We start from the raw sequence: 26806 nt of genomic DNA, 5'->3' as shown, positions 1-26806 counted from the left end.
ATATATATATATATATATATATATATATATATATATATATATATATATATGTGTGTGTGTGTTATCAAATTACTCGAAAGATCAATGATAATCAATTTTCTCAAACTTTGATTGCTTCGGTATGATAAGACAATATCTAAGAAACAAAACAAATAAGAAAATATACAACACAAAAGAAAAATTATACAAATTTACAATACAAATGAAATTTTTTACAATACAAATGGATAAGATCATATTTTGCAACGTTTAACCTGCCAAGTTTTAAAGAAAGAATAATGTATAGGTTTAAGGTTCACTTATATATGTGTACACATATGGCTATTTTTTGCTATACTTTGTTACTTTATTAATCCAGTTGCTTTCATTCCCCATTAAGGCTGTGTTGTTGGACAGATTTAATACTGTAGAACCAGAATCACACGACCAATTTAAATATGAGGAAGCGTTACAGGACATATAATGCTAACTGGCTCCTCCATTGATGTAACGTATCCGTCAGTGATAGGCGTTCTTTTGCCCACTTGCAAGTATACACACGCTGGTGATGTCTTTTCCCTGCAATGTCTTTTACTATATTATACATTTATGATGCAATGTGATGCACTTCATAAACACCTAAAGCTTATCAAAACCAACTGCTGGTAAGTTCGCCATCGTTAGAACCCCTCATCTCTCACGGAGCGCGGGTGAAAAGAGAGACAACTTCATGAGATACAAAGTTTTCGTCACTCGACAAAGGCTCATAGATCCTCGTGACCAGTCGAACATCAACGTCGCAAGCCACGATGTTCGACCCAATCCCGGGGGGGGGGGAGAAATGTGGACAATAGCCTGGACATTAATTTTTGCTAATATTCAATGCAAGGTGTGATGTTTTCCTGCATAGCACTTTCTGAGGAGTTATATTTATTTCTCCGATATTTCAGATTAAAGGATTTGTACAACCTACTCCCCTCTACCCGGTATTTTCATTACATTAACACACAGCTTAAAATTGATAAAGTAATGCTATGAAGATTCATTTGTGATGATCGCAACTAGATTATACAAGTTAGGCGGATATGATCTTACTGTATATTCTATAAAAAATAAGAACAACCTCAGGAATGTTTTAGAGTTATATTTGTTCAATTTAATTATGATATCATTACTTGTTAAAAACACGTGCCTCCTGTTTTCTAGTCCAAAATGTGTCATGAGAACTGCTATTTTGTCAATTTTTGAAGGTTTGATGATTTTTAGGGGAGTTAATAGTTGGTGAATTCGATCGCCATTCGCCTTTCGAACAACGAGTACTGTAAACCAACTTTTATTCGCATGCGAGAAATTTCTGCGAAGTTCGTGAGAGCCTTGTCGCAAATATTTCTCGTCGCGAACCAATCCATGTCATATATATAGTTGTTATAACAACTCGGAAGTTGGTCGCGAAAATTAAGGCAGTATACAAACCAGATAAACTAAAATTTTCTTATGATTCAATTTTTTACTGAAAATTTAAATATTTTGTTTTTCAGAATGAAATCTAAAAATATATAGAATTTAAACAAAATCCGACCTCACCATTTTCCCCCACATCGCCCCTAGCCCACAATTTGAATCTTCTTTCAGTGAAGTGTAAAATGAAATAGTCATTGTTATAATTTGCTATGCCAATAAGCAGTACTTTCCAAGATATTACAAATGTTTGTGCTGCTATTCATATAGGAAACCCTTTTGTTACTTAAAGACACTGCATAAAATTCTTATTGGTAACTTAAGATAATTTCTGATGTAATATAATGTAAAACTAGTGCTTGTGAATTCTCTTTTAAGTCGAAATAAATTTGCTAACGGTCTCTATAAAAAGAAATTGTATAATTCAAATTTTAATAAAATACAACAGTATGTTTTTTTAAAGACTCCGTAATTAAAATATATAAAAATAACGAAAATTAAACTGTTGATTTTAGGAATTAACTTGTAAATAATAAGTTTTCTACAGTAGGATTTCTGACTAAAAACCATGAACAAATCAACGACAAATGTATTTAACCTAAATAAATCGGGTTCGCTATTCAAAATAAAATCACACCAAACTTAAAAATAATGGCGGGTGCTGGGAAATTCCTAAATCATCATTTGCATATTGTTGAAAATTAACGTAAGTACACTAAAGGGATTTGACAAAAATTGTCATTCGGCAGAGTGAGTGCACATTTTTTGTAAGAACCAGAGTGAATAATCACATGATATAACGAGTCCGATTATGTCGGGGAGAAACTTTTCGAAGTTTTGTTGAAGACAATAACACAAATGGCAGCGTATCAGGGACGACCATACCAGCTGAATACCGACATTTATGTTAGTATGAATGTCTCGCAAATCAGCAGGTCAAATTAATCACTCATTTTTAAACTTATCCACAAAAACCAGTCCCTTTAATTGCGTCGGACTTTTACAATTTAAAGGAGCAGTCACTTCAATAAGCTGATAAGCATTATAATAATGGTTTATATTGTGACCATTTAGAGGTTGAGGCTAGTTTAAAAAATCATTCATATCACTGTTTATTGAAGTATATATTTGTGTAAATATCTGTAAACAAGAAAAAGAACCCATGTAGAATTTTCAAATTTTGTGTACAGTTCATTGAAAGGTTTTTTTTTCTGTAAAAAGTACGGTAATCCAGTTTGTATCAGTATATTCTGTGATAATGATAAACCAAACTTTGGTTGCCCAATTTTTTGTCGCCTATTAATCTGTGATTTCAAATATTGTTGTTTCTAATGATAAAAGTTGCTTTACAGTTTCACTTTAAAGTCCAATATGTACCGTACTAAGAATGCTAGACTGTTCAATATTGTTGATAATTGTTTTACCTAAATTTACCTTTAATGAGTAAAGCACATATTTAATGTGTTGTAGTTATGTTTAATTGCTTTAAAATAAATAGATAAATAAAGCATAAAAAGTATCTTGATCTGGTTTTAATCTTTTGAAAAGAAATATTTCAAACTTATTTTTCAGATTAAAAAAAAATGATGAAGTGATTGTGACTAAACATCTGGAAACAGAGAGCAATGGGTGAGGAAGAGTTTAGGGTGCGATGTGTTGTCTCCGATGAAGGGAATGGAGAAGACAAGGCTACAGAAGCAATGAAGAAGGCCCACAAGGTCAATAGATAATGTTATAGATCTATGTGAAGTATGAATTTTGTTTTGATATTACATGTACAGTAATATCCTTGGCATAAGTTTTCACAGACTGTGAAAATGTACAGTTTTAGAATACTTAAAATTTAAAACATTTGAATCAGTGGCTAAACCAATACTAATTGTTGTTTTGTTGCTTCGGTGATCATTTTAATTCTTGATCTGCTTTAATGATGAAATCCACAATGAATACTACTGAAACTCCAGTAGACGCTTTCATATGATTAGTACACACTTCACTTAAGACCATTTTCTACATAAATGTAAGGCTGAAGAAGCCAGATATCTTGGATGACTCTATTGTGTTTTGATATTTCAGAGCCTGATTGAGGAGGGCTTCAGTGTTGAGTGGATGAAGGATTCAGAATGCTTAAGGATAAATAAGAAAGAGAAGAATTGTGTCTATCTCTATGATCCATTTGGAGGCAAATCATTCAACCATATCAGAAACTTAGGATGCAGGTAACAACACACAGTCACTGGATTATTTAAAATATTAAAGTTAATAAATCAGTATAAGTTCAATTCCAAAGTCTTAGTATTGGATATTAAATTATGTATATTTATGTTTTATAGGATATTTGGACCCCTGTGCATTTTGTCTTCTTTGGAGTATAAACTTGTGAGTATTATTCCTTTACAGCAATGTGATTATGAGCAGTATAATGCTTCAACAAAAGTCCTCTGCAAAGATTTACTTCTCTTCATTCTAGTTTATGTTTTAAGAACATTGCTGTAATATCTATTCTGTCCCCGTTGTTGTGTTTAATTGAGTGTGTCTGTTTGTAGGATATCCCTAAGAGGAATGTTCCAGTCTATAACCTCGCCATGAAGGATGTGGTAGTGTGTTGTACCAATCTTGTCAAACAGCTACGAGTAAGCCTTCATTTTCACCTTACATATTTCTGCTCTCAAAATGTATATTGCAGTGTTGAGTATTTCTCCTCATAAAACATTAAATAAGAAAATAAAAGAAAGTCTTTCATTATTTGAATTTTTATCAAAGAAATTGTATATATTAAGCAAGTCATCTACTGATATTTGAATACATTATTGTAAGTGATTAGAGACGAAAGAAAGTTACAATAGTTATAATGCAAATTCACTTTCTTTCCACTACTTACCTGATATTGTCACTCACTTAAAAACATGCTTGATCAGTTGCCATATTACATAACAGAGTCTAAGTCTGTCTGCATTTTAATGAGTATTATGGTCAGTATAAGTTGTGTATAATGGATTAAAGGAAAAGGCCTTATTAGTAGTAATGTTCAACACCAAGAGCCACAATTATAATAGTATTTACAATGAAGTGTTCCTTTGACCTTTGTACTGACCAGGTGGTGGTTTGTTTACAGAATGAGCTTCATGAGAAGGTGGAGGCCATGGGGGGCACAGTCAGCAGGGACCTCACCAGTAGTGTCACCCACCTCATTGCGGGGGAGGTGGGCAGTAAAAAGTACCAGGTAAGTTATCTATAACATCAACATCTCACCTGTAGAGTCGGCCACCTCATCGCGGGGGAGGTTGGCAGCAAGAAGTACCAGGTAAGTTATCTATAACATCAACATCTCACCAGTAATGTCACCCACCTCATCGCGGGGGAGGTGGGCAGTAAAAAGTACCAGGTAAGTTATCTATAACATCAACACCTCACCAGTAATGTCACCCACCTCATCGCGGGGGAGGTGGGCAGTAAAAAGTACCAGGTAAGTTATCTATAACATCAACACCTCACCAGTAATGTCACCCACCTCATCGCGGGGGAGGTGGGCAGTAAAAAGTACCAGGTAAGTTATCTATAACATCAACACCTCACCAGTAGTGTCACCCACCTCATCGCGGGGGAGGTGGGCAGTAAAAAGTACCAGGTTAGTTATCAATCGTGGGCCAAGTGGTAGCAAGAGGTACCAGGTTAAATTATTTGTCTGCTGTACATCTTGTTGCAGAGGAGGATTACCTTTTGTTCAATATTTTTCAATGTTTAAATCAATTCAGGTGGCAGCATCTGCTGGGAAACAAATTTACCTCCCAAGTTGGGTGAACAAAGTCTGGGAAGCATCTCAAACCAAGTATGTGGTAGACTTTACAAAAAGTTAAATTAATTATGGCTGTTTAATTTACATGAAAATTTTCCCCATTTTGGAATTATTTTCATGCACATGTTTTGAATATTGAGCCTGCGGTTGTAGACACATCCACGGAAGCAGCAGTCAGTTCCTGGAGTATTCCTGTCCGATCTTTAAAGGCCTGGTCATTACCGTGTCGGGTCTAGACTCTGAGGAAAGGAACCAGGTCAAAAAAGCCGTGGAGGACGAAGGTGAGAACAGTCGGGGGAGGGAGGAATCAATAGAGGGGGCTTAGAGATGGGTTAGTGGATCTATGGATGAGAGAGATCAAGTATAATAGTTCAGGGGAGTGAATTGTGGATGTACTTACATACAGTCATATACTGATGTAGATCATTTATGTTGAAAAGTATTCGTAGAGATATCCTATTGTAATCAGAACATGTATGAATTTCATCTTTGATAACTAAATATGAAAAAAATATTTCAGGTGGTAAATACACAGGAGAGATGAAAGTCAACGAGTGTACACACCTGATCATCAACAAACCTAAAGGTATGGATGTTTCTACACTAGTGTAACAAACACCAATGAGTTAATTAGATCAATGCCTAAAAGTAAAAATTATTGTCCATCAGCTGGTAACCTGGTTTCATATGTCACTATGTAATGTACATACACAGAAAACAGGATTTTGTGTTAACTCGGTGTAAAAAACAGACAGACCTTTCCTAAATTACAAGTATATCAAGTAAACAGAGTTCTTTGTGTTACTGTGGTACTGTATCTGGATGAAATAATTTATTGTATTGTTTAATTACTTCAGGTGCAAAATATGAATTTGCCAAGAAATGGCGTATCAACATTGTTAAGTCGGATTGGCTGTATGACTCCATAGAGAAGGGGTACTGTCTGGAGGAGAAACAGTTCAGCCTTACTGACAATTCAGAGACCAAGGCAGAGGTCAAAACCTCCACCCCAGAGAAAGACAATGGCCCCAGGGGTAACATTTTACTGAAGAAATTGATAATTTGCTGAAAATGGAAAAATAATGTAAAAATTCATATACAATATGAATTATTTAGGATATTAATATTGTTTGTATGGATCTAGATTTGTTCTACTGAAAGTTCCAAATTTTTGGATGTTTGTTCATTCAAAAATTTCTGTGACAAAACTGTTTTGAGCATTCTCTAACGAAGGTAGTAAAACAGATTTTCCCTGTGTTGGTTGGTTGTAGATCGGATGTCCACTCTGGCAGACATCAGCTGTATATCCAATGTATCGATGATACAGACGACGCACCTCAACGAGACATCCTCCACGACACAGAACAGGCGGTCAACCGGAGAGTTTGAGACGACGGTGGAGTCCATCGATTTGACCAAGTCCACATCGGATCTTTTTCTGGATGGCTGCAAGGTAATGAAGAGATTTAAAGAAGGGATTAAAATGTATGGGAGGGACTGTTTCAATAGTAGGTCATTGTTGGAACAAATATTGAATGGATGGTTATGGTTGTGCATATTATTGTATGGAAAAAATGTTGCCATAAAAATTAAGGTCATCAGAAGTAAATGCACATGTAGTTTGTGCTGACATCATTAACAAGAAATCTTATTGTTCATGGTTTTTGTTGTTAATTTACAGATTTACCTGAGTGGATTCAGGGGTGTTGCCCTGGAAAAATTACGGAAAGTTATCAATGCAGGAGGAGCCACGAGGTAGGGGGTTTATGACTAATGTGTACATGTGTTTTATGTGAATCTCACAAGTAAGTTAACTTTATTGGAGACATGTATTAATTTCAAGGTGAATAGTATGTAAAGTAATGAGGTTCACAGCAGCTAAGGCATATCTCTTGTATAGTCTATGAGTAATTGATTGTAGGTTGAACACTCTCAGTGAAAATGTCACCCATATTGTATGAATAATCGATTGTAAATTGAAAATTCTTAGTGAAAATGTCACCCATATTGTATGAATAATCGATTGTAGGTTGAACACTCTCAGTGAAAATGTCACCCACGCTGTGATTGGTGAGAGAATTGAGAAAGATCTTGAGACGTTGAAAACTGCAGCATTCAGGTTTGTGTCCTTATATAATCTTAAATCTAAACCTGATTTATGAAAAATATTTTTCAAATTGTTTGGTAACATTTGTGGAAAAAATATCCATATCTTAACATATACTGGTATTAACTAAAAAATAAATGATAATGGAGCAGATGGTGCACCTTGAGACGTGGAATGATTTGAGCACATTTGAGTCCTATAATTTACATAATGATTTCAGACCCCACGTAGTGACGCCGGTGTGGATGGCGGAGTGCTTCCGACAGGGCTTCACGGTCAATGAGGATCCATACCGACTACCAGAGTTCCCTCCCTTAGATCCCCAGTCTCCACACGTAAAAGGGTAAAATTTATTTTGAAATTACAGGAAAACTTTGTATGTATATCTGCTTTACAAGATATAATACTGCTACAAAAAGCAAGGTATGGGGAAGATGTTTTGTCATATCTTTGCTCTCTGTGATGTTTTACACTTCCTTATATAGAAAGAAGAGGCAGTCAGATTCAAAGAAAGAAGAGACAAAGGAGAAGACAAAGGAGAAGACAAAGGAAATGCCGGGCTCCCAAGAAGGGGACGATGAATTCTCAGACATCATGAGCCAGTATCTCCTTCAGGCCGATCAAGGTTACTAAGACACTTGTAAACTAAGAAATGAAATACAAGTTTCATAGAAAAATTTTAACTCTCAATTAGGCTTTACAAGAAATAAAGAGTTGAACAATTTTAGAAAAGCTACAGTTTCTTAAATATCAAAGGTTCCTCTCTAGCCATAGTAGTGTGAGGTATCAAAATAATATAAACACTAATTGTATAACCTTGCAATCAAGAAAAGAGTGCCACCAGATGTAACAGGTGTGTTTGTTGTATTGACAGGTCCAGCTCTGTCAGGGGAGAGAACTGTGATAGACAAGGCAGATGTTCCCGTCGCTCCAGAGAAGGAGGAGAAAGGGACACAGGACCCAGGTCAAGGTGTGTGAATACAAACACAGATAGTTCTTTAACACAATAAACATGTACATGTATATCAATTGTTTTGTATTTTAGAAATTGAAGAAGAAGAGGGCCCAATATTCAACAAGAAGGTGTTCATGTTTTATGGATTTGAAGAAGAGCATGAGAAAGAGCTTGGAGAGTACATCGAAGAGAAAGGAGGTAAGCACGTGAAGTTGCATTATAGGTGGTGCTGTTCATATGATGTATCAAGGATATCGCAGTTTGTTCCTATTAGAGGCAGAACACACTGTTTCACTCCATTATTCCTTTATAGGGAAGATCCTGAAGGCTACTAGTCGTGGGATACCTGACTATGCTGTCGTGCCAATTGATGGGTTTCCCGTAGACCGCACCGTTAATGAAATTGTCACCAACGCTTGGCTGGTAAGTCAATAATCTAGCAAGGATTACGGAGAACATATCATGAACTGGTCAACATAGCCTTAGAATTATTTGATGGAATGGATTAAGTCCAGTGATGAATGTACAAAATGTACAGCTCCAATATTTACACGGGAACAGTATACGACACTCCTATGTGTTATAAAGTATGTATGTATATGTATATAAGAATGCAAAAACTCATGTTTTTTGTGGGCCTCTTTCAGCAAATGTGTTTGGAGCAGGACCAGCTGTTGGCGGTGTCCAGTAACGTCCTCTTCTCTCCCATGGACATCAAGATGGACGCCACACCCCTCACCAGCTGTGTGCTCTCTGTCAGGTGTGTAGTCTATAGAATCGGCTACTGTGGAACCATTAGAAGTCATGGTGGCTCAATTTTACGCATTATTCGTTACATCCTCGACCAAAACAAACTTTGAGAGAGTTTTCTTACTGAAACTGAAAACTGATACATCCATGAAATTACATGTCCATGTATAAACAAAAAAAAACCAATCCATTAAAATTGGCCACCACAAATTAAAATGGTCCCACAGTATATCTGATTATAGTTAATGTGGGGGTATGTACATTACATTTCTGTGTGATTGTGGGTTTGTTTGTGTGATGGACATGTTAGACATGAAAAATATTTTCTGTTGCAAAGGACTGCTCTTTATAGTGATACTTTTATTATATTTTGTTGTTTTCTTTTTGAGTTTTTTTTGGTATTAGAAGTCCTCTGGTTTGACTACACTTCAGTCTGATCCTTGTCATTTTGTGTTTTCAGTGGCTTTGCTGGAACAGAGAGGGACTGTCTGATGCATATAGCAGAGATCCTGGGGGCAGAGTAAGAACGCAGATCATTTCATTTTTTGCATTTAATAAAACAAATTCTATATTTAATATTTTTTATGTTTTAGCTTTTAAATGAAATGTAGGATTGTTTGATTTTTCAATTTTCAAAAGGTGCCAAGAATATTTTGTGCGTAAGGCCAACAAAGACTTGAAGGCCAGTACGCATCTGGTTGTCAAGGAAGCAGAAGGTTCCAAATATCAAGCAGCCAAAAAATGGAACATTCCAGCCATCTCCAAGAGGTAATATGAATGGTGCATATTAAAGCTTGTGGTTCATGTAGATACCAACAATGACAAACAACTGATGACTGTTTCTGTACATTTACATGTCTATATTGTGTAGTTTTAATGTTTGCTCTCCTACTAATTAAAGGTGGATATTCAAATGTGCTCAAACTGGGGAATGGGCCCCAGAAGAGAATTACCTGATAGAGAATGACCCGCCAGAATCTCAGGACCCCACCACAAGTGTTCAAATACCTGTCACGACAGGTGCTCAACCTAACGATGCCAAACAATCACCGCACGACCAAAACAATCAAAGTGCCGCAGCTAATGATGTCGAGGAGGACATGGAGTGTGATAAACCAGTAGGTGCCCCTCCCAGTACACCCCCTGTCTCCCCGGACAAGACAGGTGCCCCATCCAATGATACAGGTGCTGATAATGACAAAAATATTGCCACCAATAGTGAGAACAATGAGACCAGTGTAGTGATGGAAAAGGAGAAATCAGGGCATGGATCCAAGGATAAAACAGAGGTGTGGGAGTCTGGGATGGAGACCAATCAGGATGATCTGATAATGCTGGAGATGGACCCAGGGGAGAGCAGCAGGAGGGGCTCCCAGAGGGGCGCAGAAAGGCGGGGGCCAGCAGAGGGGCAGGAGTCATCGGTGATCACAGAGAGTCAGAAAGAAAACATTGTCTCTGTAAAGACACCAAAACTGACTAACCAAAGAGTCAAGGTACTTATTCTCCCACACATCAAACACTTTTATCTGTACTCAAAACAAAGTGATAAAAGATAATGAGTCAAAAATGAATCCTAAAACATCCACAGCCGTGTAATTATTGAGTGACTGCAGTTAGATGTACATGTCTATGATATCTCATGCTACTGAGTATTGAGTTAAAAGTTCCTTGTAAAAAAAGTGAATGGGTGTTTGTGAGCCCTGTTTCATAGATCTTGTCTGGTGAATTTCAGGAGTTGAAGACAGCGGAGAGGGAGACCACCCCACGTAACTCTTCACGGAGGGAAAGTCTGAACGAGTCGTCGGGTTCACTGGACCTGGAGAAGTCCTTCCATCCACGATTTGACTTCTCAGTAAGAGTTTTGGTGTCAACAAATAACTTATGTCAAGTTTTGTTTGTTGTTTTGCTTCATATACAAAAACGTATTAACATGCAGATATTGAATTCTTTTATTTATTTTTTGCAGTCTGTATTAGATGAAGATTTCATTTTAGAATTATTTGATTCTGAAATTCAATGAAGTGTCTTAATTTGACATCTTTTTATTTGTAGGATGTTCTGAAGAATTTGGAGACTCCAGAGGGTCAGAAGGGAAAACAGAGGAAACTTGGAAAGAGGAAGTCCAGTCTGGTGTGTAACTTCTAAATGGAAATAGAGAAATTAGAATTATGTTGTCTGTTGATAAAATGATTAAGACAGAAGTATCATGATTAATTTCACATAGCATGCGCTATGACTTTCATAAAGAAAAATATAAAAAAGACTTCTCTTTTATTTTACTGATAATTCTTTGACTTTCATGTTTAATCCTAAGGAAGAGATGATTTTATACAACTCTGATATTTTGCAGCCTTTTGACGAGTTGTTTGAGGTGGCCATTCATGCAGCGGCCAAGTTTACGACAGAGTACAAGGCCTCAGAGACCGCTGACGAGGTGGACGGGGTCTGTGACTCGGCCAATGAGGTGTGTGCTCTCAAAACTAAGCAGATTACTTTTGTAGGTCATACTAGTTTGATATCCATTTATATACATGTGTATCATACATGTACACGATGACTTCTTGTTGGACTCATTTTCGCATTACAATTTCTCAATTTTTTACATGTACATGTAATGGTTTATGAAAAAGTATGAAATCATAACTGAAAAAAATGAAGATATTTCAGATTATTGTTTTACTTTTAAGCCACTTAAATGTCATAATTGTGAATTTAGGAAACAAACTTCCAAACTCTCTGCTTTATTTTCTTTGTCGTTTATCCTTGATTTTTTCCATCATAGGACACAGCGAGGCCCCTGAGGGGCGTGGTTATTTACGTCAGTAAGAAGTTGAGTGGACAGCAGGCTGAGTTGAACGACCTTGTGGCGGAGTTAGGTGGTGACTACAAATGGCAGTATGATGCCAGCTGTACACACTTTGTCTTCCAGGTAAATTACACACCTTATATTCCAGGTAAATTACACAAACTGACTTTATATAGTCACTGTTGGGTGACTAACAGATGTGTCATTTCTTACAGAATTATAGTCATATCAAATTGATATCCAGAGATGTTCACATGTAGAAATATCAAATTGATATCACGAGATGTTCACACGTAGAAATATCTATGTTTACAGTTTATATGATAATTTGGAATTTTATGTTCAATTTTATTGTAATTGAAAACTAATTCAAGAGTTTTAGTGCTCTTTAATTATTTTAAAGTAAACAATCAAATTTAAATTCATCCTAATGAATATTCATGTGATGGATATGAATCATGGTGTTCATGCACACAATTTTATTTTTTGAGAACACAGACATAAATGAGTGACATCCCATTAAATCTTTAATCAGTAATGTCTTATTTTTTAGGGAAAGACTAATGACACAACGAAAGAATTCCGAGTAGCGCGAGAGCAGAAAAAGATCATTGTGTCACCTCTGTGGATTCGCCTGGTAAGTGGATGGTACGTCTCCTATTTGTGAGTGTTGTACATGAATCATCGGTCCCTTCTGTTAATGATCTGACTCGTTTGCAGTGTAAAGAACAGAACGTGCGAGTGGACGAGTCTCTGTTTCCTCACACCTATAATCCCAACATGACCCTGGTGAGTTGGCCGTGCAGTAGATACAGAATGGATATAGCTGACTGTTTATTTATTTTTGAGAAAAATATCTTTAAAAGCTGATTTTTAAAGTATATATCGATTTAATTGCAAGTCATTGTTTAAATAAATGAATAATCAATATAGATAAATGTGTCAGGTATAAATTTTCAGTGAAATGATTCCCTTTATTTCTATATTTTCATGGAATTAAAAAAAAATGAATTTTTAAATCAATTATATTTTTATTACATGTATTGCAAATCAAAGCTGATATGAAGTGATGTCATTACTATTATTGAAATGCTGCGAATGACTTCATTATGTTTTCTCAACCTGTGTTTACAGTCCATGGTTAAGAAAGCCACCCCAGGTCGGAGCTCTCCGGTGAAATCAGTGAGCAGACGCAACACTCCGCAGAGAGGGACCAGAAGATCTACTCGAGCCAGCAAACAGTCGGAAAGTTCCGACGTTGACGATGTGCCAAATGACTCTCCAGTTACCAAAGCAACTGACCACAAATCCACAGAAAACAAATCAGCTAAAAGGGGCAGGAACTTCTCTCCTGAGCCAGACAGTAAACGACAGAGGGTGTCCTCGGGGAACGAGAGTGTTTCCGACGACAAGGAAACGGACAAACAGGTTTGTGGTGTTGGTTTTGGGAAATTATGATCCATGTTTTGTCTACATTTGGGGTTCTACAATATATTAATATAGAATGATCATAAAAAGGTTTAAGCATCATTCAGATTAATGAAGTCTCATATCAAATATTTATTTACCAGTATGTTGGTTTTCAGTCTTTAAGCATATAAGCCAGGCTCATAGATATAACTGTTTTTTTCTTTAAGAGATCGAATTTGTATTTTTGTATATAATTGAATATTTCTGGAGACATCTATCATCTATAATTCATAATTTTTATGATTTATAATTTTTAATTGATTATTTTCAGGAAGCTGAGTTTGTAGAGATGGGTGGTACCTTAGATTACAGAGAAGAGTTGGCCAAACAGCTGAAGGAGGATATGGCTGGGGCCAAGTATGACACAGTTTACAAGCTCAAAATAACAACTGTTTTATACAAATTTTTGAAGTTTTGTAGAAAAATAAGATAACTTTTGAGCTTAGTAGTAAATTAAAAAAAAAAAATTGGTGATTTCCTCTTATAAAGATAATTACCATTTATCTAGAATGAAAAGGAGCTAGACATATATGCATTGAATTTATCTTTTTGTTAAAGAACAAAGAGACCACAGGGAAGAAGGAAAAGTAGAAAACTGAATTGTAAGTACTCCTGTACCAAGATTAATCTAATGAATTGTAAGTACAAGTACTCCTGTACCTAGCTTACTCTAATGAATTGTAAGTACAAGTACTCCCGTACTTAGCTTACTCTAATGAATTGTAAGTACAAGTACTCCTGTACCTAGCTTACTCTAATGAATTGTAAGTACAAGTACTCCTGTACCTAGCTTAATCTAATGAATTGTAAGTACAAGTACTCCTGTACCTAGCTTAATCTAATGAATTGTAAGTACAAGTACTCCTGTACCTAGCTTACTCTAATGAATTGTAAGTACTCCTGTACCTAGCTTAATCTAATCCAGGAAAGTTTTGGGATTTAGGAGAGAGAAAGAATTTTCAATAAATTGTTTATAGAAAGAATCATTTTTGCCATATGAAAGTTATGATACAAATTTGTTGTATCAAAATAGTTGACTAAAATTTATGCTTGTAATCTCACTTGGTTTACAGTTTTTCAGGAAATTGAAGAAATTACCTTATAAACGGTGATAAGATAATAAGTATCATTGACATCGAGAAGAGCTTTATTTAAGAAATGTAACATTATGTAAACAACAATTAGATAAGATTATTGATATGTGGTTGCAGCGAGCGGTCAGATGAACATGTCAGGGGAGGGATCCAGTAATGACAGTGGTCTGCAGAGTCGCCCAGGGTCACGCACAAATCGCTGGAGCATGAATGAGGAACAGAAAGAGGCTCAAAAGGCGTCCGAGGTTCAACCAAAGGAAGGATCTCTGCCAGAGTCGTCTCAGACAGTCCATGTGATGTGGGACGATCCGACCGGACGTCTGGAGCAGGAGAGGCTAGCCCACAAACTCCAGCGGGCGTGTAGCCCCACCCAGGATCCGGGCATTGCTCCCGAGGTGATGGATGCCCAGTTTTCTGACATTGAGGATGAGAACATCTTACCCCAGCTATCAGAGGTGACTAACCCAGGCATTACAAATTGATTTCTTACCCATGTATCAAAATTCTGATTGATTTCTTACCTTTGTATCATATTTCTTTGACTTTGAGATGAAAACCCCTCACCTTAACCTTCAGAGGTTGCAAACACCCCAAATACAAACTGTTTTGTACTTTCATATTTTTATAGTTTAGTAAGAGGTTATTATATATGCATATGAAAGTATTATGAAATTAGATTTTTATATTAATGTTAAGGCTGCATCTTGTTTCATAAAGAATTGCAGATTCTTTTATTATAAACATTTCTTTACAAACTGTGTACAGATTTGCTCATAGTGAAGAAGCTGCCGACACAAAACATGTACTGTTATAGAACATGTATATGGGTATTGTTAGATTTGATTATTGGACCATATTGGAGTTACTAAGTACAGTATTGACCTTTAACATATTTGGTTTGTAGAATGAAACTGAAAAAAGGCTGTCCTCGCCCCTAGCAGCACCACCTGTAGGTAAGTAACGTTTCCTGTAGAACGCTTGTAGAACATGAAATTATATGTCATTATCTGAGTCTGTGGATTTTTATTGATTCATTTAGGTGGAATGCTACACCAAACTGTTATTTTATGGATTGTTAAAGTATAATTTCTGAAACATGATTTCATGGTATAGACCTTAATTATTGGATACAATTTTTTTTGTATTTTCTAGAGAAAGTGGGAAATATTTTTTGGTTGCAAGTAACACACTGTGGAGTTTAAAATTTTGTGTTAATAAATGATACTTTATAGAATAAAAATTTAAATAAAAAATAGAATTTTGTTGTAGCTTTCCAGCTTAATTTTACAAAAGTAGTCCTTTCTCTGTCTCTTACTAGAAAATTGTGCCTGAAATGTTGGTGTTAATATTTAGAATTGTCTTGTTGAACTTACTTCTCTTTGATAAGGGAATGTAATACATGTAATAAGTAAACAAAATTATCAACTATGTTTCTGAGTATAGCTCAACTCAACTTTTTGTGTTTACTTCGTTCCCATTTTGCAGCATTTCACAAACAATCAGAGCAGAATGTCCCGGCCCCCCAGCCTGTGACGATAGAAGAGGAGGAGGAGGAGGAGCCAGAACCCACCCCGCCCATCTTCATCCTGTCAGGGATGTCACAGGAGGTAGGGATTCTGTGGAAGTCCTTATGTGGACCACTGTAGTGTGGGCAAGGAGTTTGATAAAAGTTAAAAAAATATATTAAAAATGAAAATCAATGAACAAGATATGACAGAGGTTGACATGTATTTGTTTTTCAGGAGAGAGATGATTATGGAGTGCTGGTAGAGAGTCTTGGAGGGAAGATGTTGGATGGTCAGAACTTTGACCCCACCTGTACTCACCTGGTGATAGGTAACCCACCCACACTTATTTGATCGTTTTTTCCCCCTGTTTTATGGGATACTGAACCCCCTTCCTTTTTCTTGATTTTAATGCACCTGTTGAACTGTATTGTTGTCTACCTGGCAGGTGTTCCAGCCAGAAATGAAAAGTTTTTGGCTTGTGTGGCTTCAGGGAAGTGGGTGTTACACAAATCTTACTTTGAGGCTTGTAGACAAGAGGGCAAATTTGTACAGGTAATAAGTAACCAGGAAAATTCCTAAATGTTATCTTCAATGTAGCATACCTTTATCTACTTTCTTCAAAAAGCAAAATGCCTGATTTAGAGTTTGTGAGTTTGATGAATGAAAAATACTTATTAAGTTATGGATTCTATATAACTAAACTTTAAAGGTATAAGGATTATTTTGAAGGCTGGTTGACATTTTTGTGTTTTCCTGTTGATAGGAGGATTTCTATGAGTGGGGAGGGGAGGGGACGGTCAGTCTCCTGGACAAAATGAACCCAGCCATTAAGAAACTGTGTGAGGCGGCCCACCGATGGAGAATCCAAATCAACTCCTCGTCACAGGTCAGCAAACATTTTATTATCTTATAAAGTTTGACCTGGGATAAAAATGTGAACATAACATCTTGTTTTGAGGAGTTCTATGTTTTCAATGTTAAACTACTAGTTAACGGTTTCCTCTAAAATCTTTTCCAAAACTGTTTTTATGCATTTTCTTTTTTCCTCTATCAGTCCTGTGTTGGAGCCTTCAGTGAGTGGAAAGTGATTTTGTGTACAGATCGCAAGAAAGAGGACAACTTCCGTAGATTGTTGGAGGCAGGAGGCGCCACTGTCCTGAATCTCAAACCACCCTTTAATAAATCGGTGTCTGCCAGTCACGCATTTGTTGAACTGAACAAAGTAGAAATGTCTGAGAGTGACCTTGTGACTCTTGTGAAGTCCGGCGTGGTTTGTGTCAAACCAGACTTCATCGCGGCTCACCTGACGAACAGTCCAGCACCCAACCCAGAGGATTACTGTCCGTCAGAGGTCAAAACACTGCTACAGAGGTAGGCTAAAGACTATATAGTAGTAAAAAAAAATTTTTTTGAAAGTAGATTTTGCAATAACACAGTTTAGGTCCTGCTCTGAACTAATGAGTTTGTTGGGATGGCTTGTAAAATGTTGTATGGATGGTTTTCTTTCTTCGTGACTTGATTAAAACAAGACAATATTTCAGTTGTTTTCTCAAATCATTTTAAATTTTTTTTATTAAAAAACCTTTTTATTCTGCAGATGTATGTAATATGAAAATGCTGGAGACAAGGTTTCTGCTTTGTGTTTGTTTTGTACATTATTATTTTAGATTAACAGGTCTGTTTTCAGAAGTAGCTGCAAGATGAATTTGAGCTGGAAGAGAGCAGTTGTATTTGATATTTTTCTTCACGATTGTAGACTAATGTTATTTTTTGTTTGCTTTTTAGTCTCTCTGGAAAAAGAAAAACATCTTCCAGTGATGACAGCCGAAAAAGATCAAGAAGATGACAACCTCCGAATTTTAAATGACTTGTGTGTTCATCTAGACTTGAAACCTATTAATGAATTGTATATTTTAAATTATTCAGGTTAAATACTGGCAATATTTAACACTAAGTTTCAAATGCCATTCATCAAGGATTCTTTGTGAAATAAATCAATGTTCACAAAATTCAGGTTACAGTTTTAATGTGTTCGTAACAAAACTTCAAATTCTGAAGCATTTTATGATGAGGATGTTATGATGAGGATGTTATTTTGTAAATGATATTTTGTATGGAATTCTTTATGAACATTTTATCGCAATAAAATCTTTTCAATATACACTTTTAGCTTTTGCTTTTAAAAATACACACACTTCAAAAAGATTTTTTTCATTAAGAACACAGCACAATCAATATAAACTTTATTGGTGCAATTTATGTCACGGGGCGAAAATACCCGAAAATAACTCTGTATTCAGTTTATACCAGTAACTGAAACCGATAAATCTTGCAATGATCGTAAAACATTGCAAGATTACATGAGACACGTTGAGCAACAGTCTCGTGGTCGTACAACAGACGCATAAACAGCTGCAATTTATCTTTAAAAGTCGTGCATCGCTCTTGCGAGTACACAAAACGTAGAAAGTTCGTACTAATGCTCATGCGTTGCATTGCAGAAATTTATATTGCATTCGGTCGCGTCTGAATAGAGTGCATTTCCAGTATTTTTAGAAGACTTGACGCACCCACAAAAACTCATACAACGAATGCGAGACCTCGTGCAACGTATGCGATTATCATAGCTCGCGCGAAGCCAAAAAATCCCGATCGTAAAGTGTTGTAAAGTGCTCGTGCGCCAATTGTGAAAGGGGCTTTAAGTAACAGATTTGGGGGAAGAAAAGATTTATAAAATTATACTTGATTCCCTTGTTTATTCCGATCGGAAATATGTCACAATATGGAGGTGTCCCATACCACCTAAAATTTCTACAATCACTACAAGAGCCTGGGGATCTATTCACAAAAAATCGTACGTCTACGATTAAACGTACGATTTTGTGTGAATAGATCCCCTGGTCTTAACGATTTCCAAATTACATGTAGCTACCTTCTTTATGTTTCAAAAGTTCGAATGTGAAAAGTTCCTTGCGTCAAGTAATGGTTTATAATAACATGTACATACTCTCAGGGAGAATGTTATGGTTTCTATTTTATACTTTCCAACTGGTTTTGGTTGCAATTTCTCATGCCTATTTCATTACGTTATCTGTGAAGAATCCCAACCTTGTGTTTGACGTAATTAATTGAATGTCCAATAGGAAAAGAACATTTTTTCTGCATAGAATATCTCCACTCGTATTTCATTTAAAGCAGCCTTCAACTTTCAGCTTTTGTACTTTATCACCTTGATCTCCCCAGTATGATTCGACCCCACCCACAACCTCCCCTCACTGTCCAAACTGAGTCCGCTGGGACGATCAAGTCCACAGTTGTCCACACAACGCAGAAACCTCCCGTTCTGATCGAGGATGTGTAGACAATGGTTATCATCTGCTACAATGATACGACCCACCGAGTCCGTTACGACTTTTCCCGGACAAAAGGGTATCTCCCTCCCTGGTGGACTTTGGTTGTACCGGAACTTGACCCTTCCAGTGCTGTCCAAAGCAACCACTGCTTTACTATTGGCATCTGTTGTAATGATGTCGCCATTGATATTTTCGGTTACTGAGATGTGAGCACCTTGGAAAATTGGATTTCCGTGTTCATCTTTATAAATTTCCATCACCCTTCTCTCTCCCCGATATCGGACTATCTTTGGATGGCTGTTAGCAGATCTGTGACCCACGCCAATCAGGATATCCCCCGATATGGTACAGCACAGGTTATAAGGAAACGAGTCGTCCTGGGTAGTTATCAGCGGTTCTGTGTTCCCATTCCTAACAACGTTCACTCTCTGATGAGCAACGTCACTGTACACCAGTTCTCCCTCTCTGTTCAGTTGTATATCTCCAGGAAAGTCGTTACATGTGCTGATGACAGTATCTCGAACAGATCCTTCCAGGGCCACTAATGTGATGGTTTTGTCCTGTCCGCAAACCCAAGCTCTGTCCGACCCGACACAAGCTAATCTACACAGATGTCTGTTATTTATTTGAGTGGAAATGACTGCAATGACTATTGGCTCTGCTAGTAAATCTGATAGATATAGCTCATCTTGCATACTGAGTAACGAAGTCATTGTCAATGAATTGACAAATTTTCCGAACTCCATTTTCCGCTCCGTTCCTTGGATAAATGTTGTTTTCAGGGAGGGTTCTTTCAGTTCTGGTCTCTGAGGGACGTCCCTGAGATCTGTCAGCCTAGGTCGGTAGTTGTATATTTCAGACACATTGCTGGACCCCAGGAGTTCTCTATTTACCTGTACAATGTGTGCCATATTAGAATTCCTGCATTTTATTTTGGATCGGTAGTGATTCAAGGTACCAAGTTTATATTTTCTGAAAGTTTGGATCAAGTATTCCAGGTTGTCAAAAATTCCGTCTATTTCTCCATGCCATTGTTGTCTCAGATCCCTTGCTTGTACACCCAATTCTACAAAGTTGGGCTTGGCTCTTTGAATGTCTTGATCGATATCAGATAACTGTTGTGCTTCATTTCGCAAAATGGACTCAATTTCATCTGTCTCTATTCTAATAATTTCTCTCCTTGTGGCAATTACGTCTTCCAAGGTTTCAATAACATGGCCACTATGACGACCTGTGACGCATTCCATACAGACTGGGATTTGACAATTGTTGCAATGTCCTTCGGTTACCCTGTGGGTATGGATAATACACCGAGGGTAAGCTCTCCGTCCTCTGTCTTGTCCAAAAGGGACAATCTCATGATGTCGGCTAGAACATCCACTGGCATGGTTACTGGTGCAGTTTCTACACAGGGAAACTCTGCAGTTGTTGCAAGACTGTGTCGCTGGTCTAGAACATAGATCACAGGTTGAAGAAATGTTTCCCATCGTTTATTTCTGAAAACAAAGAGAATGGAATAAATATAGGATCTCTCACGATTTGCGATAGTATATGATTTTTATCCAACGAGTAGTGCGTTTTCTATCCCCGAGCCTTGGCGAGGGGACAGAAAATACACAACGAGTTGGATAAAAACCATATACCATTGCAAATCGTGAAAGATTCTTTTTATCACATATTTCAACGTATTTTGTTAAGGAAGGAGTCTTCTCTTTATCAGACATACTTCTTATAATAAGAAATTCATGAAATTTTGACACAGTCAAACGGATCATATTACAAAATGATTCTATCAGTTTTATCAAATTTGACCTTTTTGTTTTCGCATAAGAGCAGGTCAAGGTCACTACCTTTTTCCTCAACGTAAAGGATGATAAAAACAAGTGTAGCTCTTTGTAGTTCTGTAGTCATTTATTTAAGATATGAAGATTCTATTCTTCAATGAAATGATAGAACATTAGAATGTCTATCAGCTTATACTACTAAATTGGAATAACTATTTATAATAAAACTGATATTGCTTAGCCCGCATTTCCTCTAATTTTCTTAAATTTTGAGGGAATTTTTATTATTTTTTCATGCTTCCAAAAATAAAATATTTATGATTTTTATGTATAATAAAGACTTTATAAAAAGATATAAATTGACAGAAAAGCTAATATATTGACCATTTAATAAGAGAGAAAAACTGATTTTAGTGATTTTTTCACAAAAATCAGTGTATAGAAGGGCACTTTAAAAAGCCTACAAAAATGTAGTTTGATAGGCAAATTATATTTTAAACACATATTCTGAAACCCAAGTATCATATCATTAGTTTACATTAGTGAAAAAATCCAACATTAATGTTATTGTTTTTAAAATGCTAAACCAGACTCATTAATCTGCAGCAATTCTGAATTGCGCAATATGTGATATTTTCCTACGCCAATATCACGCCAAAAATATAGTCCTTGTTAGATTCTAAACTTTGATTACCTTTTCTATGCCAAGTTGTACGATAATAAAAAAGAAAGAAAAATATTCTATTATAATTTCCTTTCATCTTGATTTAATGAACAATTAAACAATTTTACGTTTGACAAGTCGAAAACCATAAAAGACTCCTTCCTTAAAAATCAATATTCTCCGTAAACATTGTAATTGTGAGCCACACAACACCTTCGTTTTTAGACGTCAACAACCTTACGCTCGAAAAAAAGTTCCTTGAAGTGTAACAGATAGGTATTTAATTTTCTTACATATTGTTATTAATTTATGAAAAAAATGAAACAGCGTTTAAGATAAATTCTATGTAAGAATCAAAATTCGGTGGCCACGCATATTCACGGAATTCCTCATACTTTACAATTTGATACACTTTGATGAGTAAAAAAGGTCGAAAACAATTTATTTGTTGCTATGTGGTCCCGTTGCCATGGTAACAAAGGGAAAAGATGTAAAAATGACATTTTAATGCTTACTTTAGAACATATTGTAAGTAATGTGCACAACTTGGGGCCTCAAGGATAGAATATATTAGATAAAAAACTTAGTCATTTTCAAGAAAAAGAAAACAAATTATGGAGAAACACATATATTTAAAGGGTTTCCATGGTAACTAAAGAGAAATTTCAAAACATAATTTCTTCATTTAATTTGAATTAAAAATACAAATCTTTAACTTTTTGGTATACACAATTATGGTTGTGCAATTAGGAATTTATAAATAAAAATTGAGAACCATTGCTATGGTAACAAGCTAAAAAATAAGGTATATTCTAATATTTTACGGCATATTTGAATGGGTATTATTGGTATAAAAAGTATAGATAACTTATATCAATGGGTGAGAAAATATCAAGTATGTCCTGAACTTGAAAGCAACTCGAAAAAAATCTGGCATTTGCTAAATAATATTGCCTTTGGTATGGACTTTTCAAAAAGTAAGATTTTCTGTGTGATTTTCTACGCAACTTTAATTTCCTTAGCAACAACACTTCTTTGTTGAATTACAAAGTTTTTTTTATAGTATACAATAAAATCTTAGGCATGTTTGTACAAAATCCAACAAAAACAATTGCTAAAATTTCTAAAATCAGGAATTACAGCATATCAAAACCATCTTCAATTTTTCCTGTTTTTTCTGTTTCTTGGCCCTGTTGTCATAGCAACGGGTGTCAATTTTTGCGTGGCCAGACCCTTTGATGAATCATTGATTCTGACATAGAATTGATCAAAAGTGCTTCATAGTTATGTCTCTACACTTTTCAGCTAAATTATTCTGTTACTTTTTCATTCTACGTCATTCATCCCTTAAAGCTACGTAATGTTTAATTATGACGTTACGTGGCGTAAGAACGCACAATGGAATATCAAAAGTTTATCCCATGAGTGATATCCACCGCATATTGAGATAAACATGTGATAAATATATATATTTAAAGAAGCTTCAGAAAACTTTCTATTACTAGACGTAACTTATAATACCTGTTTTTGGAATTTTAAAAAAATTACCATTAACGCACGTACCTTCATACACACGATGGTTTTTTCTTCAAAATTTCTCCCATCTAGAACTTTTGGTGTATGTAGCCACCGTCCAGTAATTCATCAAATACAGTCACACATTATCTTGTGCTGATTAAATAGTCTCGGTATTTAAACTGTATATCGGGTTGAAAAGAAACTAGATCAGATTTATTAATGATGCATCATGGATAAAAGTATTGCATTGCAGAAGAGCATGTATATGTACCCTAGAATGGTTTTTGATATATCTTTTGTTTGCACAAATTAGGATCAGTTCTGTGATGTTTAATGTTTTGTTGTCGGTGCTAAATAGCATTTTGCAAATTAACTTTTTATAAACACATATACCTACTGGTATAATACACAAGTTTCTTTTTTGGTTTGCATAATAAATTTATTGTTAATCTGTTTCTTTCTCTGCATTGGAATACAGATATAATCGTCTTTGTTATACGTTTTCATATAGCATGCTGTGTCCAATATTTATTAATGCAGTTTTGATTCATACAGTGATGAAAACAAAAAGAAAATTTCGAATATAATTAAATTCTTATAAAGTAACACTTAAAACATGTAACCAAATAGCAGACGTCCAAGACCAAGCTGTCGTTAAATAATAGTTAAGAATTTTGTTGAAATAGTTAGAATGTTGAAGATTTGCTGAGTTTTACAGTTTTACCTATTTATGTAATCAATTTGTGATTATAAAGCAAATCGACCCCTAAAACGAATGTATCTTTTCAAACGTCAAGCAGAAGTTTGTATGACTTGACTGACGTGTCACCCAAAGGTTTAACAAGGTCGTTTAGACGAGTGACTGATATCAACAATATTATGCTGCTGCTTTGACTAACGTATTCCTCTTTAGAAAGTAAACATAAGTACATTTTTTAATATTTATTTCTATAGGTTTTTGGTGCAGGAATACTCATCTCCTCACCGAAAAGGTTTTAACATGTTAGTGATTAATATTATCACATGTACCATTGAAGTGTATATTATATAACGTACATGTAAGTTATTAATGAGCATCCCAATGACTGAGGGCGACCTCCCATTATCGACACGCTCCACATGGAGATCGAATTTACTTTAATTTTGTTGTTTGTTGCAGTATTGTTACCAGATACGTATTTTGGGAATCCAAATTTAAACGTCGAAAGTGTCAGATTTTCTAATGCGCACGTTTCAAACCTTAGTTTGATATTTAATGGTTTAGGATTATCACTTTGACGTGAAATTATTTTAAAACGGAAAAAAATTAAAAAACTCAAAAACACTTTTATTAATATAGTATGATTCAACATCGAATTAACCCGACTTTACAATTTTGAATAAACTTGGTCTCATACATATTTTTGTATTTTTCTGTCAATTTTCTGTAAAAAAAAATTTACAATCGTTATATTTAAAGAATTGTGGCTTTAAATTACAAAAAACCTCAAAAACTTTAATACGGATTGATAGGTTTAAGCATGATCTTAATAGGGACTATAGAAAGATAGATTAAATTCAGTTCTACCAGTGAGGTCGTAAACCGTCGTTCAATTAAGTATTTTTCTTGAAAATTATCTTTACTTATATTATATACTTTATACGGCGATGAAGGAAAGAATGTTTAATTTCGAGCATAAATACATTCTTCTAGCCAGTGATATCGCACTTGACACAGAGAAACTAAAAATCATATATTCATTAAAATTACTGACGTCACAAAGACAAATTATACGTTGATAGTTCAGAATCTGGTCTTATTTGTAATATATCTATGTTCTGCTGATATTCTAACAGTGTTAGCTATTTATGTTATATGTAACTTATTTGTGGATGCATAAGAAATTCGATATAAAAACACCCTAAGGAATCCTTTAAAAGTCAAGCAGACGTTCGCGTGGTCTTACTGACATGCTACCAAACATTTTACAGAGTCGTTTAGACATTTAGACATGTTACTGACAGGAGGGCATTTTGTTTCTGTTTTGACTTTGTCTTCCTCACCGGAACGTTAGTACACAAGTACTAAGCGTTTACCCCTATTTAGTTCTATATGTGTTTGGAGCAGGGATACTCATCTTCTCACTAAAAGGTTTTTATTTTTAACATGTTAATGATTATTATCTTCATGTTTCGCAACCTATAGGCAATGTACTAATAAACGACAATATCATGTTACGTATGAGTGAATGAAATCATAGTTTTTTTCTATGCTTTATTTAGGATAAACTGCATTTCAATTTGCTACAATTTCCCAAGTCCAGCCGTCCTAATGACTTTGAGGTGACCTTCCAATCATCCATATGCTGCACATGGAGATCGAATTTAGTTTATGTTCACGTTTGTTGCGGTATTTTTGAGATACTCTATCATTTATCACCAGATACGTGTTTAGGGAATACTAGTTTAAACGTTAAAAGTGTCGAGTAGTACTGACTCGCACGTTTTAGTATTTAACTCTTTATGATCTTCACAATGACATAATTTGTTAAAGTGATTATTGATTTTGTAACTGATAATTGCGACAGTTACCAAACTAATTCTTTTTATTTATGTGGTATAATTTTAACATTGATTTTTAAATAATCCTACTACAAGCTTTTAAATAATTTAAGTCTTTCATACATGATATTTGATTAACATTACAACCGTTTCGTATTAATGATTATTGCCTGAAATTTTTAAATAAACAGAAAAAAACTTCGATATGAAAGAATGGTGGGATTAAAACATAATTTTAATTTGAATTCAAATTTAAATATAGTTCATTATCAGCGTGGGAAGATTTGCATTCAATAAAGTGTTCTAAATCTTGACGAGCCTTCAAACTCTTGAAAGTTGTTTTTACCATCATATGTTACTACATGTATTTTCGTCCAGTGACGTATGTTATACGTCACTGTTCCGTCCAAGTATATTTATTACCTTGTAATTTCATTCACTGGATGGTGTTGCTTAAAACTTACTCTGACTTGTCAAGTATCATTATAGTCATATAGACGTCAGTGCAACGTTGGTTTTACGCTACATACATTGTTAAGAAATTGAAAGAATATTGAAAAATAATTTTCTTTAAATTTTTAAGACAAAAGAAATTGTAAAAATATAATTAATTTTCCAATGTTTTTCAATTAATCTGGTTTTGTAAGTCAGGAGGTATAAGATGTTAACATTTAAAGAAAGGTTTTCTATGCGCCTGGGATCGGAATTACTTTTTATCAGAAGTCCGATATACTTAAACCATCGGCTGTTGAAAACAAACGGTGAAGTATATGACTTCTAATAAAAGATCAGTTTAACGTTTTGAGGCTTCAGCACAGGCACACAACATGCTAGTGTTGATCCTCCAGCAGTATCAAACCAAGAGTTTCACTTGTTGAAAAACGTATTTTTCATTTAGAATTATCTTGTAAATTAGTGCATCAATATGCCTATTCCGCTTCCGTTTAGGCAGTGAGCTTCATGCGCGGATCCAGAAAATTTTTCCAGGGGGGGTCCGAAGGATAATTGTGTTTGCCAGGGGGG

General features: G+C 35.4%; 2 protein-coding genes across 2 annotated transcripts; one reads left to right on the top strand and one right to left on the bottom strand.

Annotated features, from left to right (window-relative positions):
• Positions 1-2053: 2053 nt before the first annotated feature.
• Positions 2054-17936, top strand: LOC105336157 (DNA topoisomerase 2-binding protein 1-A). The gene is made up of 39 exons (XM_066083608.1): positions 2054-2143; positions 3010-3155; positions 3514-3656; positions 3771-3816; positions 3984-4070; positions 4553-4660; positions 5193-5266; positions 5387-5514; positions 5754-5819; positions 6091-6267; positions 6505-6686; positions 6915-6988; positions 7263-7352; positions 7561-7683; positions 7826-7965; positions 8215-8310; positions 8386-8493; positions 8609-8718; positions 8943-9055; positions 9506-9565; positions 9685-9813; positions 9947-10538; positions 10778-10897; positions 11098-11175; positions 11396-11509; positions 11828-11974; positions 12405-12488; positions 12572-12640; positions 12986-13279; positions 13593-13678; positions 13880-13923; positions 14533-14870; positions 15320-15368; positions 15901-16022; positions 16158-16251; positions 16369-16475; positions 16687-16809; positions 16978-17294; positions 17709-17936. The coding sequence occupies exons 2-39, from the start codon at positions 3063-3065 to the stop codon at positions 17767-17769; spliced, it is 4986 nt and encodes a 1661-aa protein (XP_065939680.1). The 5' UTR covers positions 2054-2143; positions 3010-3062; the 3' UTR covers positions 17770-17936.
• Positions 17937-18825: 889 nt separating this feature from the next.
• LOC117685423 (tripartite motif-containing protein 2) lies at positions 18826-23396 on the bottom strand. The gene is made up of 2 exons (XM_034459812.2): positions 23288-23396; positions 18826-20772 (listed from the first exon to the last, which is right to left on the bottom strand). Exon 2 carries the CDS (start codon positions 20761-20763, stop codon positions 19132-19134), a length of 1632 nt encoding a protein of 543 aa, XP_034315703.2. The 5' UTR covers positions 20764-20772; positions 23288-23396; the 3' UTR covers positions 18826-19131.
• Between the last annotated feature and the right edge of the window lie 3410 nt (positions 23397-26806).

The sequence above is a fragment of the Magallana gigas genome, chromosome 5 (assembly GCF_963853765.1).
Source record: "Magallana gigas chromosome 5, xbMagGiga1.1, whole genome shotgun sequence".
Lineage (NCBI taxonomy): Eukaryota > Metazoa > Mollusca > Bivalvia > Ostreida > Ostreidae > Magallana > Magallana gigas.
The sequence above is the reverse complement of the archived record's forward strand: the minus strand, read 5'-3'. Positions and strand labels throughout refer to the sequence as shown.